Source organism: Xiphias gladius, chromosome 12 (genome assembly GCF_016859285.1).
Source record: "Xiphias gladius isolate SHS-SW01 ecotype Sanya breed wild chromosome 12, ASM1685928v1, whole genome shotgun sequence".
In the NCBI taxonomy this organism is placed as follows: Eukaryota; Metazoa; Chordata; class Actinopteri; order Istiophoriformes; family Xiphiidae; genus Xiphias; species Xiphias gladius.
In genome coordinates this window covers 2,720,493-2,733,241 of record NC_053411.1, presented here as the reverse complement: position 1 = coordinate 2,733,241, position 12,749 = coordinate 2,720,493, and the positions used below count along the sequence as shown (strand labels likewise).

The 12,749-nt window shown below is 39.3% G+C and overlaps 2 protein-coding genes across 6 annotated transcripts in view; both read left to right on the top strand.

The window, feature by feature from the left end:
* LOC120797123 (calcium/calmodulin-dependent protein kinase type II delta chain) overlaps positions 1 to 12,527 on the top strand; it is a 113,363-nt gene extending 100,836 nt beyond the window's left edge. For 3 of the 5 annotated variants that reach the window (XM_040140430.1, XM_040140432.1, XM_040140431.1), the window contains exons 15-18: positions 389 to 437; positions 8,271 to 8,346; positions 8,449 to 8,543; positions 10,165 to 12,527. In XM_040140430.1, the coding sequence (XP_039996364.1) occupies positions 389 to 437; positions 8,271 to 8,346; positions 8,449 to 8,543; positions 10,165 to 10,397 (453 nt within the window). In that variant the 3' untranslated portion in view covers positions 10,398 to 12,527. Of the gene's footprint in view, positions 1 to 388; positions 438 to 7,986; positions 8,008 to 8,270; positions 8,347 to 8,448; positions 8,544 to 10,164 lie in introns of all 5 variants that reach the window. The other 2 variants (XM_040140433.1, XM_040140429.1) reach the window with 2 other exon arrangements.
* On the top strand, positions 2,602 to 3,463 carry LOC120797126. Its single transcript, XM_040140437.1, has one exon. It carries the CDS (start codon positions 2,753 to 2,755, stop codon positions 3,443 to 3,445), a length of 693 nt encoding a protein of 230 aa, XP_039996371.1. The 5' UTR covers positions 2,602 to 2,752; the 3' UTR covers positions 3,446 to 3,463.
* Positions 12,528 to 12,749: the final 222 nt, after the last annotated feature.

The following is a 12,749-nucleotide window of genomic DNA, read 5'->3' as shown; positions in this document are numbered from 1 at the left end:
CTCTGTACCAGATATCACCGTACAGTTTTCAGACTCCGCACCTGGACAAGAGAGAAGTGCATCTGTTTTTCACACTGAATAATAAGATGTTATTCACTAAGTTATCTACTCAGAACTGAGAACATGGCAGTGTTTCTAAAATTAAACATCCATTTCAGTTTACAGACCAACTTCCAGGTCGACTTTGACTTACTGTACTTAATGTAGTAGTTCTGACTAGAAAGTGAGAACTACTAGTCTGAACCCAAGTTAACAGGTGCTGAAGCAGATGAATGAACACTGGGGAGTACTGATCTCAGTGGAACTCAAATATCCTGTGTCCTCAGCTTGTTCGTGCTTTTATGTCTGGCTGGTTATACTCACAGGTCTTTTATTTGTTGTTTGACAGGAGTCCAGTGAGAGTGCCAACACTACCATCGAGGATGAGGACGTAAGAGGTAGGGAGTTTCAGACTAACGAATACCATCCACCCTTCTGTTAGCAGGATTACTCCCGTGCAACACATTCAAATTCTATCTTCTAAACTTTTAAACAAGTGCTGCCTTTTAAATTTTTACTTCAGAGTTTAAGGTCACCTTTTTTTTTTCTTTGGGTGACTGGCTCATATTATTACTAGCTTTGGGCTAACCATGTTTTTGACAGCACTCTGCTGCATGAATGCATTGCATGTCGTATTATTCATTTTCTTCAACTGTCAGTTTCATTTCTCATGGTCCATATTGCTTCATTTTGCATGTAATGGCAAGTACCATGTATTTAAACCATGGCTGGACTGACCTACTGGGGGCCTTGCTGTGGGCCCCTATAGACCCTCTATTTGTGTTAATTTATTTCAGTCAGCGAACTTACATGGTGAACTCATGAAATGGATTATTTTGTGAATGGAAAACATCTACAGCATTGGTATTATGAACCCAGATTTTGACCTCATTGCCTCCCACATGAAAACCTCATGTGGGACCAAGACCCTCAGGGCCTGAAAGCACCCATATGTACCCATTTTTGGGGCCCTAGGGCAGGTACTCACTTGGCCCAGTTGTTATTCCAGCCTTAACTTGACTCACTTTTGAACAGCTGACTAGAACCCTTTCTACTCACAAGAAGTGCAAACTTGCAATATTTGTAATTGTATTGTGAGATACTTTTTACTAAATGGCATGTCTCTAGATTAACACCTATATTGTAAACAGCTAGATGATCAGGCAGATATTTAGAATACCGCTGAGTAGCTAACAATCTGCAGAGTGCACAAGTTTCAATCATCACTACTCAGGTTTTAATTCGATGGCAAGATATCAAAACTGCAACCAAAATAGCCTTCAGGCAGAGTTTAGGACTGCCATGTTGGCTGCAGTCTCGATGAACTATAGGAAGTGGCCACAAAGCGGAAGAATAAGCAGACAGACACCTGATCCCCAGCAGATCAAAGGCTGTAGTTAATCAACTAGTAGCAAAACAACAGAAGAATAAAAACAAAAAGAAAGAAGGGGCAGGACCTTTGAGCTTCCATTCAGGGAAGTGAATATTTTAGACATCTTTTCTCATTGTCTGAAGGCTGTGATTGATTTGTGATTGTGTCTCTGTGTCTTCTGACCTTTGATAGAACGGAGAATCTGTCAGACAAATTAGATTTGAAATTTTCCACATTATTAACATTTTACAAAGCGGTTTGTCATTTTAGCATTTTGTCATTCCTGGGGCTCCTCATGTTCATTTCCTTCTCTGCAGTATGTGTGTGCCAGCATATGTGCGTCCATACTTCCAGTAAATACACAGACCCATTAAGGGACATGCAAGGGCCCTTTGTAATGGCCTCCATTGTTATTCATGGTGGTCATGTCGTCGTTCCTCAGTGCTCCAGTAACCTTATTTAGCGAAGCTTTGAAATTGCTCTACTTACGTTAGTGTTCAGTAGCGTGTGTTTTGTTTCTTCAAAAGATTACCATTTTCTGTTCACTTCTTTCCGCTCTTATTTTTTTCACATCCTACTGTAATACAGCTGTTCCTCTGTGTTGCATTAGTGCTCTTTCAGCCTACGGGGAGGTTTAGAAATCTTTGTGAAATTAGGGGAAGAATTTAAGACATCATTTGTGTGTTTTTTTTTTTTTTTAAAGTGTTCCCTTCGTGGAGAAGTTATCAGTGATAAGATAAGTGCAGGAATTGCTATGAGGGCAAATACTTTATCCTGTTTCTTGAATATAATTCATTTGCACCTACATTTATGATAGATGGTTGGTGGCTATGTCCTAAGAATGTCTAATTTCCTCCACACTAAATAGATTTAGTAAAGTGGCTAGCTTCTTCTCTTTGGGAACTTGGTTGAAAGGTGAAATGATGACCTTCATAGAGAGGAAGTATTTGATTGATGAAGGATTGGAAAATATGCTAAATATGCTTTTTTTTTTTTTTTTTTTTTTTGTTCCTTTGGGGGCAGATGAACTAAACAACAAGCTGAAAACACAACGTTTTCTGCATGGTAACAAATGATTAAGATGATAATATGTCTATTATATGATAATAAATAGCTTGTTCTCCTGCCCCCAAGTGGCCAAAAATTCAATTCATGCTGATTTAATAGTGGTGATAGGGGATGTAACCAGACCTTATTGCTGCATGTAGCACTGTAGAAGTTGTGAGTCTGAGCTAAGCTATTATAAATACATTCCTATAGACCTCTCTCTGTACTGAAACTGATGTAAATCTTTTCATAACTCTTTCCGAAACTGTTGGACTGATCCTTTAATACTTACCTATGAGGCTCCTGTATCTTCAACACTCACCTGAGGAAAGGGATCATCTCACATCACTGTTATTCTGTTCACCTGAACATTTTCACTCCGTCCAAACTGATTTGTTCTCAGCTGGTGAAGGAATTGATCTCTTTGAGCGACTTGTCATTTCCTGCTTGCTTTTCATGTATTCTTCATTTCATGTTTTCCTTTTCTCCATTTCATTTTTCCTCTCATTCCTATTGTGTCCATACGCCGATCTACATTTCCTTCCATCCTCCGATCCATTCATCTCAGCACAACCTCCATCCTCCAGTCCCCAAATCTACCACCTGAAGCACTTAGACCACTCCTCATCTCGACCCCATTCCTCCTCCTCCTCTTCCTCCTCCTCCTCCTCCTCCTCCTCCTGCTGGTACTCTCCTAGCATTTGGCCCAGTGGTGAGGAGTGCTGCCAGTACATCCAGTGGGCACTGGTGGCTGCCTACTTGCTTCTCTTCTTCACATCTTCCTTTCTGGTCTGTTTCTCTGACCATCCTACCATATGCCAATGTGGCCCCCATCACACCCCCACGCAGGGGCCCAGCCCCCAGCATGGGGCACCCCTGCCCAGCAAGGGCCCCACCGACTCCCAGTGTAAGTTCCATTTCCCAGGGGGAAGCTGTGAGCTTCAGCTCCTTCTGATATACAATATAAGCAATATTCACATGAAGTAGAAATGTAAATTGTGAAAAATGGAATTAAAGTGAGTTTGTTAACTTTGAACTTGACTTGAAATTGAATGCATGTTCATCACCCTAGTTAGGCAATTGTGGCAGACAACATACAATATTATTTGAATTAAAACAAATAACAGACAATTTTCAAATTTTCTCACTTTCCAGATGAGTTATGAAACATTAGCAAATATATTCCATTCTGCAGTGATAATGGCTTTCCCCTTTGTCTGGGCTGAGCATGCACTTGCCTTTCATGAAACAGAAAACACTTAAACCATTTAGTCTCAAGCAAGATTGTTTTAGTATTCTTATCCCAAACCTCTCTCACTTTTTTTGTGAGGGTTGCTCATAAGAGTGTTTCAAGTCAGATTCACCAAACTCTCTTAACTGTACAAACTAGTCGTAAATCACTCGTTGAAGTTTGTTGAATACCACCTGTTCATGAGTAGATGTGCGTTTGGGAGAGAGAATTATGCTGATGATCAAATCTCATAAAACGGCCATATAATGCTGCTTTTTCTACTCAGTTTGAGGACAGGTTTCATTTGCAAAAATCTCACAAACGTGTAAAAAGAATTTCATGAGCAGACCAAAGTTGTTTATATTGCGAACCGAAACGATAACAAAATATTACCACAGCTGTTCACAGCATCACATCAGAGCGGAGCCGTACCATCACAGAAAAAGAAGAGATATTATGAGAGATGCCAAAAAAACCTGTCTTTGCTGAATCAAAGTGGTTCATGACGTATATGAGAGGTGTTTTAGTGAGGGCTGTGGAGATGGATGGGAGAATATTATACAGTAGGTTACACTGTCAAGGAAAACCAAGGGTGTTTCCATGGACAGATTTGTATTAAAAAACCTGAGGCAGCTGTTGTAGGAATTGTCCTAATAACTGGTGAACTATGTAAGTTGTCATACCAGAAGAGTTTTGATTTTTTTTTAAAAAAAAAAAAAAAAAAAAAAAATACATCAGACTTCTGAATAAATTGAGTCACCCTAATAAGGTGAATATTGAATATTAATTTAGCTGCTTCTTCTTTTTTTAAATGAATTGTGGAAACTTTTGATCTCCAAATTCCGATTTTCTGTATGTAACTCAAACAACAGGTCTGTCCCTCTCATCAATTTAGTTTGTAGAGAATTCTAAATATAAGAACATGGTGAATGTAACAAGTTTTCCTAAAACACACTTACATGCCACTTTAATCTGTTCATACAATTAGTTCTTCCAGGCAAACGTTCAGCTCCTAATTAGACTTAATTAGTGTTTTATTTAAGGAAGCGCTTGATTTTGGTCTGTTTGATGCTGTAATCACTCCAGTAAAAACAAAAGAAAGAGAGAAGACAGGATTCTGGTTTCAGCTTCGGATTCAGAGCTCACCTTAAATCAGCCCTCAGGTGTTTCAGCGCAACAGGTCTCCTTTCAAAAAAGTTACCACAAACTTAGGTAAGTTCATGTGGCACTTGGACAGACTATTCAGGATAAAGAGACCTCTGTAGGACTGGTATGTCAACTGAGCCACACCTTATCAGCTATGGCTGAGTGCAGAACCGGTGTCTTATAGCAGCCTCACAGGTCAGAAGCTGTCATGACACCCTGACTTCTCTTGAGTGGAATTAGTGGGGTTAGTGGTTCTCAACGTTTTTGGCCTGTGACCCCTTAAGATCAAAGGGCAGGGTTTCTTTGTAACTCTTCCTCACAGGTGATGGCCTTAGTTTAGATTATGGGAGTGATTTTTTTTGTCTCCCTTCTCAGATTGTTTCCTTTGAAGGACTTTAAGAGACCTGAAGAGGTGGAGCGGTGAAACAGATTTTTTTTTTCCTTTGAGGTTATTAGTGATAATTATTTTCTTTGTGTGCTCTGTGCTTTTTTTGAGTAGTTTATTGAGGCTTGCTGAGTAACTTTTGTAAGGTAAAGTTTCAAGTTTACTTTCATATCAAGATGTACTATATATACTTAACTGAATACTATGCTTCATGTTAAATGACAGTTGTTACATGGTGCACATTTCACAGACTCCTAGCAGTTAAATTAAACCCATGGCCTTGACCTGTTATGATTTACAGTTTTAGAAATGCTGAGTAACTTAATAAAGAAAAGATGGACTGCTCTGCACCGGTGCTGGGTATCAGGCTTTCCTACTTTTTGGTACAAATCAAAATATGCTTGTAATACAAAGTATGAAAAACTGTCAGGCACTGAACGCTGACATTGACTGTCTGGCCACATTTGTATTCTTGTTCAATTTTTGACTTTTATGTAGGCAAGGTTCTTGTGAGGTTACTTGTTTAGACAACACATAACATTTGAGAGCTCTGACCTCTTTTGTTAGGTAAAATATTTTGTAGAAATACATGTTTACAATTGTTAAAGAAAGGTATGGTCTTAGTTTTTGGTGCAGGAAATCCGTTATTGTACTGGCAATAGTATCGATACATGGTCTGTACAGGAACCAACATTAATGCACATAAGACCCGAGGAAAGTAGCAGCACAGTACATGAGACACGTATTTAGAATCATCTAACCATCACTTCTCCCCGCTGTCGCAGTAACTGGCTCTGTGCTTTATGTCTTTTGGCCCGACAGCTCTGCCGCTGCCAGGGATCACTTTATCTGCTTAGTTTCTTTGTACTTATCACCATCTGCTACATCTGTGTGTGTGTGTGTGTGTGTGTGTGTGTGTGTGTGTGTGTGTGTGTGTGTGTGTGTGTGTGTGTGTGTGTGTGTGTGTGTGGTGGGGGGGTAAGTATGCCAGGCCTCCATCTCCATGCTCTAATAAGAGATCCCAGAGGAAGAGACTATTATACAGCTGACATCAGTTCAAAGAGCATTATTTCCACTCCGATACTGACAGCAGTACAGTATTCAACTGCCGGGGCTTTTCATATGCAGTGACTCTTGTAAATACCGCCGTCCATTCAGTCAAAAACCTTCCTGCTTTAAAAATAACATTGATCGAGGAGTAAATTGAGAGTAACTATCAGTCAAGATTGTATTTTTTTTCTTCTCACATAGTGTCAAGTGTAAACAGCAAACTCTTCCTCTACTGTATCAACATTATTGTGCATTTTTCTGCATTGTTTCCACATGTTTTGGGGTTTAAGCAAAGCGATGGGAAAAGTGCTCAGTTTCTCAAAAGTATTTCTAGTGCAGAGCAACCCTGCTTTCCTTCACGTGTAGAAAACCAAGAAGAAATGGTTATATTACTGCTGCATAAGGACTGAAATGAAGAAAAAAGTTTTGATGCCCAGTTAAGCCATATCGGGGAAATGACAAAATATTAAAAAAATAAAGATTTGCATAATTAAGTGCGTATTAAATTACATCTAACACATTCTAGTTCTTCACACTGGCTAGTATAAACTCTGACAGTTCACCATAAATGTTTAGCTTATTGTTGGCAAGTTAAACCTACAACGTAACTAGAAACTGCACCTGCCAAGTAACTGTAGAAGAATAAAAAGTATTAAATCTCTCATGTTGGAAGGGGCTTTACACAATCAAACCTCAATACTTTTTTGAGTATCAAAACTGTCAAGTGCGAAAACTTGGCACTAAATAATCAAGTTATCTGTGGATACTTCAAAACTGTACCTAACTAGATCATGTGAAAATACGGACGTACTGGTTCATACCAGGCATACTGGCTCACTTCATGGAAAATGCTTCCTATAGACAACCAGTCTAGTGTTGGCCGCAACTCAGGTAGTAGAATAGGTGGTAGTTTGATCCCTTTTCCCTTCTGTTGAAGCATCCCTGAGCAAGACATTGAACCCCAAACTACTTTTCAATTGTGTGTGATGAAATGTCAGTCACTGGCAAATATTTGTACAGTTTTGCAAACTTACCGAGATTATCTCTGTAGACCTAGACAGCATAGTGTTTGATATTGCAGTGTAAAGTCCACCATGAGTGCAAAAGATGAACAGTGTTCTAGCTGTGTCAGACTTTCTACAAAACCAGCCAATCAGAGCAGGGCTTTCTGGGTTTTTCTCTCATCAGAATGTGTAGAGTGTCGTCTTCTGCTACAGTATAACCCGTCGGCTGAAGCTGGAGCTGCTAGTTTTGGTCCTGATCAAAGAGGGGAAGTTCAGAAGGGAACATGTTTCACCTTTCAGCAGTTAGTTTTTTGGTTTTAGTGTCAGTTGAGGGAATCAGTGCACAGCACAAACAGCCGCTGACTGTAAGTGTTCAGCTCGCTGGGAACAACAGTGGACTTGAAGCTTTGGAAGGTAAAATGAATTTAGTTTACTGTGTGCGTGCGTGTACGCATTTTTGTAATCTCTTTGGGGCCTTTTCCGGTATAAACATCGACCTTGTTGGGACCAGCAAACGTGTGTGTGTGTGTGTGTGTGTGTGTGTGTGTGTGTGTGTGTGTGTGTGTGTGTGTGTGTGTGTGTGTGTGTGTGTGTGTGTGTATATGGAAACTTTTCATTCCTTAACGTTGACTACCATTCATCTTCATATTGTAACTGTCAGTAGTGGGTGCCGCAACAACAGGACTTATTCTTTCCATTCATTGTCTCCTAGCTTACCTACTTAGCATGAAAGGTAATTTTGATGTTGTCCATGTTGAACCATGCTGACCAACTTCCTACCAGTCTTTCCTTCATTCACATCTATGCGACAGTTTCTGATTATTTGTGGTTTTGAAAATGATGTGACCCTGAATGTCCTGATGTTGTGATTTTGGATCTGTGTCGTCCTCATGTTCCACATTGGTCCATTACTCTTTAACCTTAATTTGTGCTTTTGTTGATATTCATCAGGGCTTTTGTCTGCAAATCTAATCTAACATTGTCTGTGTCTCTCAGCTCGTAAGCAGGAGATCATTAAAGTCACAGAGCAGCTGATTGAGGCCATCAACAATGGAGACTTTGAGGCCTACACGTTAGTTCAGCACCTCAAATATCTGACAGGTTTCCTCATGTAATACCAAATATTTTAAACCTTTGCATGAATGTAACCTGATCTCTGGGTGCACTATTTCAGGAAGATATGTGATCCTGGCCTCACATCCTTTGAGCCTGAGGCCTTGGGCAACTTGGTGGAGGGCACCGACTTCCACCGCTTCTACTTTGAGAATGGTAAAGAATTTCTGTCTCTGATAATACGATGAAGCTTAGCAGTTGTCACAAACGAGGCATATATTTTTTTAGATTGTGACGATAATGCAAAAGAATTCTAAGCTTGACATCGATAGTACTAGAGCAAAGTTTACTGTTTAAAGAGGCAGTTTTTTCTCACTTACCTCTAGTGATTTTATGTATTTATTTATTTATTTATTTTCCCACTTCAGTACAGCGAGGGTAAATGGAATTTCATTTGTGGTCCTCACAGTGTCAAAACCATGACTTTCAAAAAGACAAACTGAACTTATCTGCATAGTTAGAGACCACTAAAGGCACTGCTAGTGGGGCTCAGTGAGGGTTTTTGTAATTTGGGTGAGCTGAGCAAAAACCAAGAGATAACAGAATAGTTATCACAGGAGCACAGAATTAGAACTTGTCCACAGTCCTCATTTATTTTAAAAGGTGCTTGAGGTGAATCTCAATCTACTTCCAAAGCCATAGACAAAAATATATATTCAAAAATGCCAATCTTACAAAATGCTGAAATCCTTGAATGTAATAACAAGGGATGACTGGTACATTATTCCATACTGTAACTCTCCACCAAATGTAATTGAACACTCTCAGCATGTTCTTGAAATGTATCTGAAACACACCAATAACTGTTACTGAAAACATAACCGTCTTGGCAGAGGTAACAATAGTTTCATTTTATTGTTTGCTGAACTGCAACAAAGTGAGCAGGATAAACCCGTGCAGTTGTCATTCAGTACATCTTTAGAGAGAAGCCTTTTAATGTACAGCTGCAAGTTTTTAGCATTGTGGATTGATCCGTTGAATATTTTCATGATTATTTGATTAACTATGTAGTCTAACTATGTAAGCTACTAAAAGCTCGAGGTGACATCCATTTGTTATCTAATATAGCTCAGTATGCTTTGATGAGAACTAACTCTGATAAACAGTTTATGTAATGGGGATAAAGGAAAATATTTTTATGCTTTTCTTAACGGATAACTGTGGTTTACTATAAGTTGGGTCTTTGTTTTTTGGTTAGAATACCAATGTTCTCACAAGACACAAGCAGTTACAACAATTCAGACAGCTTGTAAACAAACCAAGACTTTAACCACTTAAATTGGAGGGGAAACTGAAAAAGAGTGCACCTGAAGTGTTGACGATAATCCGTTGTCGCAAAGGAAAACTATGCACACAGCTAGAGTTAGCAGGGCAGGTCAAAGTCATGTTGCCCCATCTGTCGCGGCAGTGAAGGTGGTGAGGAAAACGTAAAGCCCGACCCATACTGGCTTGTTGAGGCTGATACTGATGTTGATATTTGGGCATTTACAAAAATCGGATAATGATACATAAGCCGATATTTATTTGTTTTTATCATAAACACATAATATAAACAGACGTTTAGAAAGAAGTGAGCGTGCCCCTGACTCGTTGTTGCAATTCCGTTCAGACCCTGCTGATGTGAGGGAAACCGTTCAGTTACACCTCAGAAATAATCCTCGAGGGAGCTATCACAGCAAGTCATTAGCAGTCAGAATTTCTCCTTAATAGACTTGTAGAGTCTCCTCAGTTTCCTGTTCCACCCATGTCTCCATCCTCCATGTCTCTTCCCCTGCAGCTCTGTCTAAGGGGAAGCAGCCAATCCACACCATCCTTCTCAACCCCCACGTCCACCTGATCGGGGATGAGGCCGCCTGCATTGCCTACATCCGCCTCACCCAGTACATCGACAGCAACGGCATGCCTCGCACCATGCAGTCAGAGGAGACCCGCATCTGGCACCGCCGCGACAGCAAGTGGCAGAACATCCACTTCCACCGCTCCGGCTCGCCCACCGTGCCCACCAAGTAAGGTGGAACGCCGCCTCCTCTCCACCCCCACACACGAGCATCTTGCTTTTCCCTGCGTTTTCTCTTTTCTTTGTGCGAATGTTGATTACATCCTACAAACCTCCACTATCATGTGCTCACAACGTTTCTAGGCTGTGTTTGTTGTGTTTGTATAGTAGTTAGCAGGACATCTCTTACCGAACATCTGCAGGAAGTGTTCATCAACATACATCAAAAAACAGGGGAGTAGAGCTACTGCCAGGAAATACATGTACATTAGTATAAATCACAGTACTGTTACTGTGTTTAATTAAGTCTAACTTTCATGATCTCCAGTTTTAAGGATCTAAAATGGAACAAAATGTTCTGTGTATTTTCTGGTAGGGGTTTTATCCAAATATTAATCCACATGTAATTTGTGTTCCAGTTGAGAGGACGATCTTTGACTACAAACACCCTCCAGCCTACATCAGTCAGCTGACAAGACCCCTCCTACCAAGTATCCATCAAATCCCGCAGCCAATCCCTGCCCACAATAGCTAGAGCGCCGCCCTCTCAGTGTGTTGTTTACATTTTGTCGCTGCTGGACTGAAGATTATTGAACATGTTGGGGGGGGGGACTTCAAGTCTTGACAATATCATTTTGTAGTGAGAGAGTGTGGTGTTCATTATGGCATCTTCCCATCCCCAGCATGTTTTATTACTCTGAGTTTTTTTAGATCAGTATATTTTAAATAGACGTGGTTTTCAGAGGAGCCAGTTGTTCCAGTGGATTCATTTTTAATGGGCTGGTCAAATATGTGAAACTTCCAGTTATCATGTAGTGAGAGTTTTTTCATTTGAATATTGCACATACTGAGAACTCATGAGCTATAGTTGTTGTTTTCGCCTTTTGGCACAATGACCAATATATCACATAACTGCTTTTTACTAATGTATCTTTTCAGAATTGCCATCTACTAAAGCTCAGACACACGCTTGCTTTGTTTTGGTGATGTATAGGTTTTGGTAATTGACGTAAATTGCTCTCTCTTTGCTTAATCGTTAGCAGTATCCATATGAACCGAGTTGGCTAATTTACTAAATCTGTTTTCCGGTTTGCCGTTGGCACTAAGTATGTTTACTAGGAATTGTAACGACACGTTTAAAAGGGAAAATCAAAACATATGTTTTGTTTTGTTTGTTTGGACCTCCATCGTCACAGAGCAGCATGAGAGAAGAGTCTCTTATGATAGAATGTAAAATATAGAGATACATATCATTCTTAAAGGCCATTCTGTGACTCTTTCCAGTTAAATCAGATTTTCATACAATAAGGAGCTAATTATGTGAATTTTATCAGTTCTGTTTTATTTTGATTACTTTTTATATTGTGATATTGATGCTTGTCCATCCACTCGTCATTATTATTGCTTTCCTTTAAGCCCTTTTAACCTTGATCGCGGATTCCTTTTTTCTTAATTCCTTTATTTTACCTACATTGTATGTTCAACTTGTGCAAGCCAGTGCTGTACAGCACAATGTTTTAAACGGGACCAGACTAAGTAGAATCATTATGTTCACACTGACATTAATGACAAATAAGGCTGAACTATTTGGTTCTGGGGTACGTTTCCCATTGATTTTTGTGATCAGGAAATGGATTTTTGGCCAAAATTACTAACTGGTAAATCACCATTCTCTTTTAGTTATTGTTATGTTACTATAAATATGTTATTGTAGTGTCACTGTTTAGTTAAGAGACAGGGAATTGTTGGCATCACTTGCAGCTTTATATTAAAACACGTAAGATTAGGAATTTCTGAAATGTCTACAAAAAATGAATCAGAAAATTTAACTCCAGCACATGGAAAGGAAGAAGTCATGTTCAAAGATGAAGTCACAGGGGTTCACTGATGCTTTATGTTCGGGATATTTAGAATTTTTTTTTTATTTTTTTTTATTTGCCGTGGTATATAAGTAATAACATTACTGAACTGTTCAGAAAACTGTTTGCATTCTCTTGTTTAATCACAATTGTCCCACAAACACCACACTTGGTTTTTATCTTTCTAAGATTCATTGAAATTTTACAATGGGACACTGGTCTATAATGTTACAATGATGGGACAAACCCGATGTATGTTTAAGAAATATCAAATAAAATGTGTGATTTATGCCAAATGATTTGATTTGTACTGGTTTCATTTTGTCTTCTTTCCATACTGTTACAACTGCCAAAGTCTTAAGCTGTGTTTACATTAATGCAAAAAACTTACTGCAGTTTACTGAAGGCTTTTAATGAAGGTGTTCCACAAGGATCAATATTAGGTCATCCGTTATTTGCTATATACATAAATTAAAATTATTTTCCAAATCAACACTTCAATATACA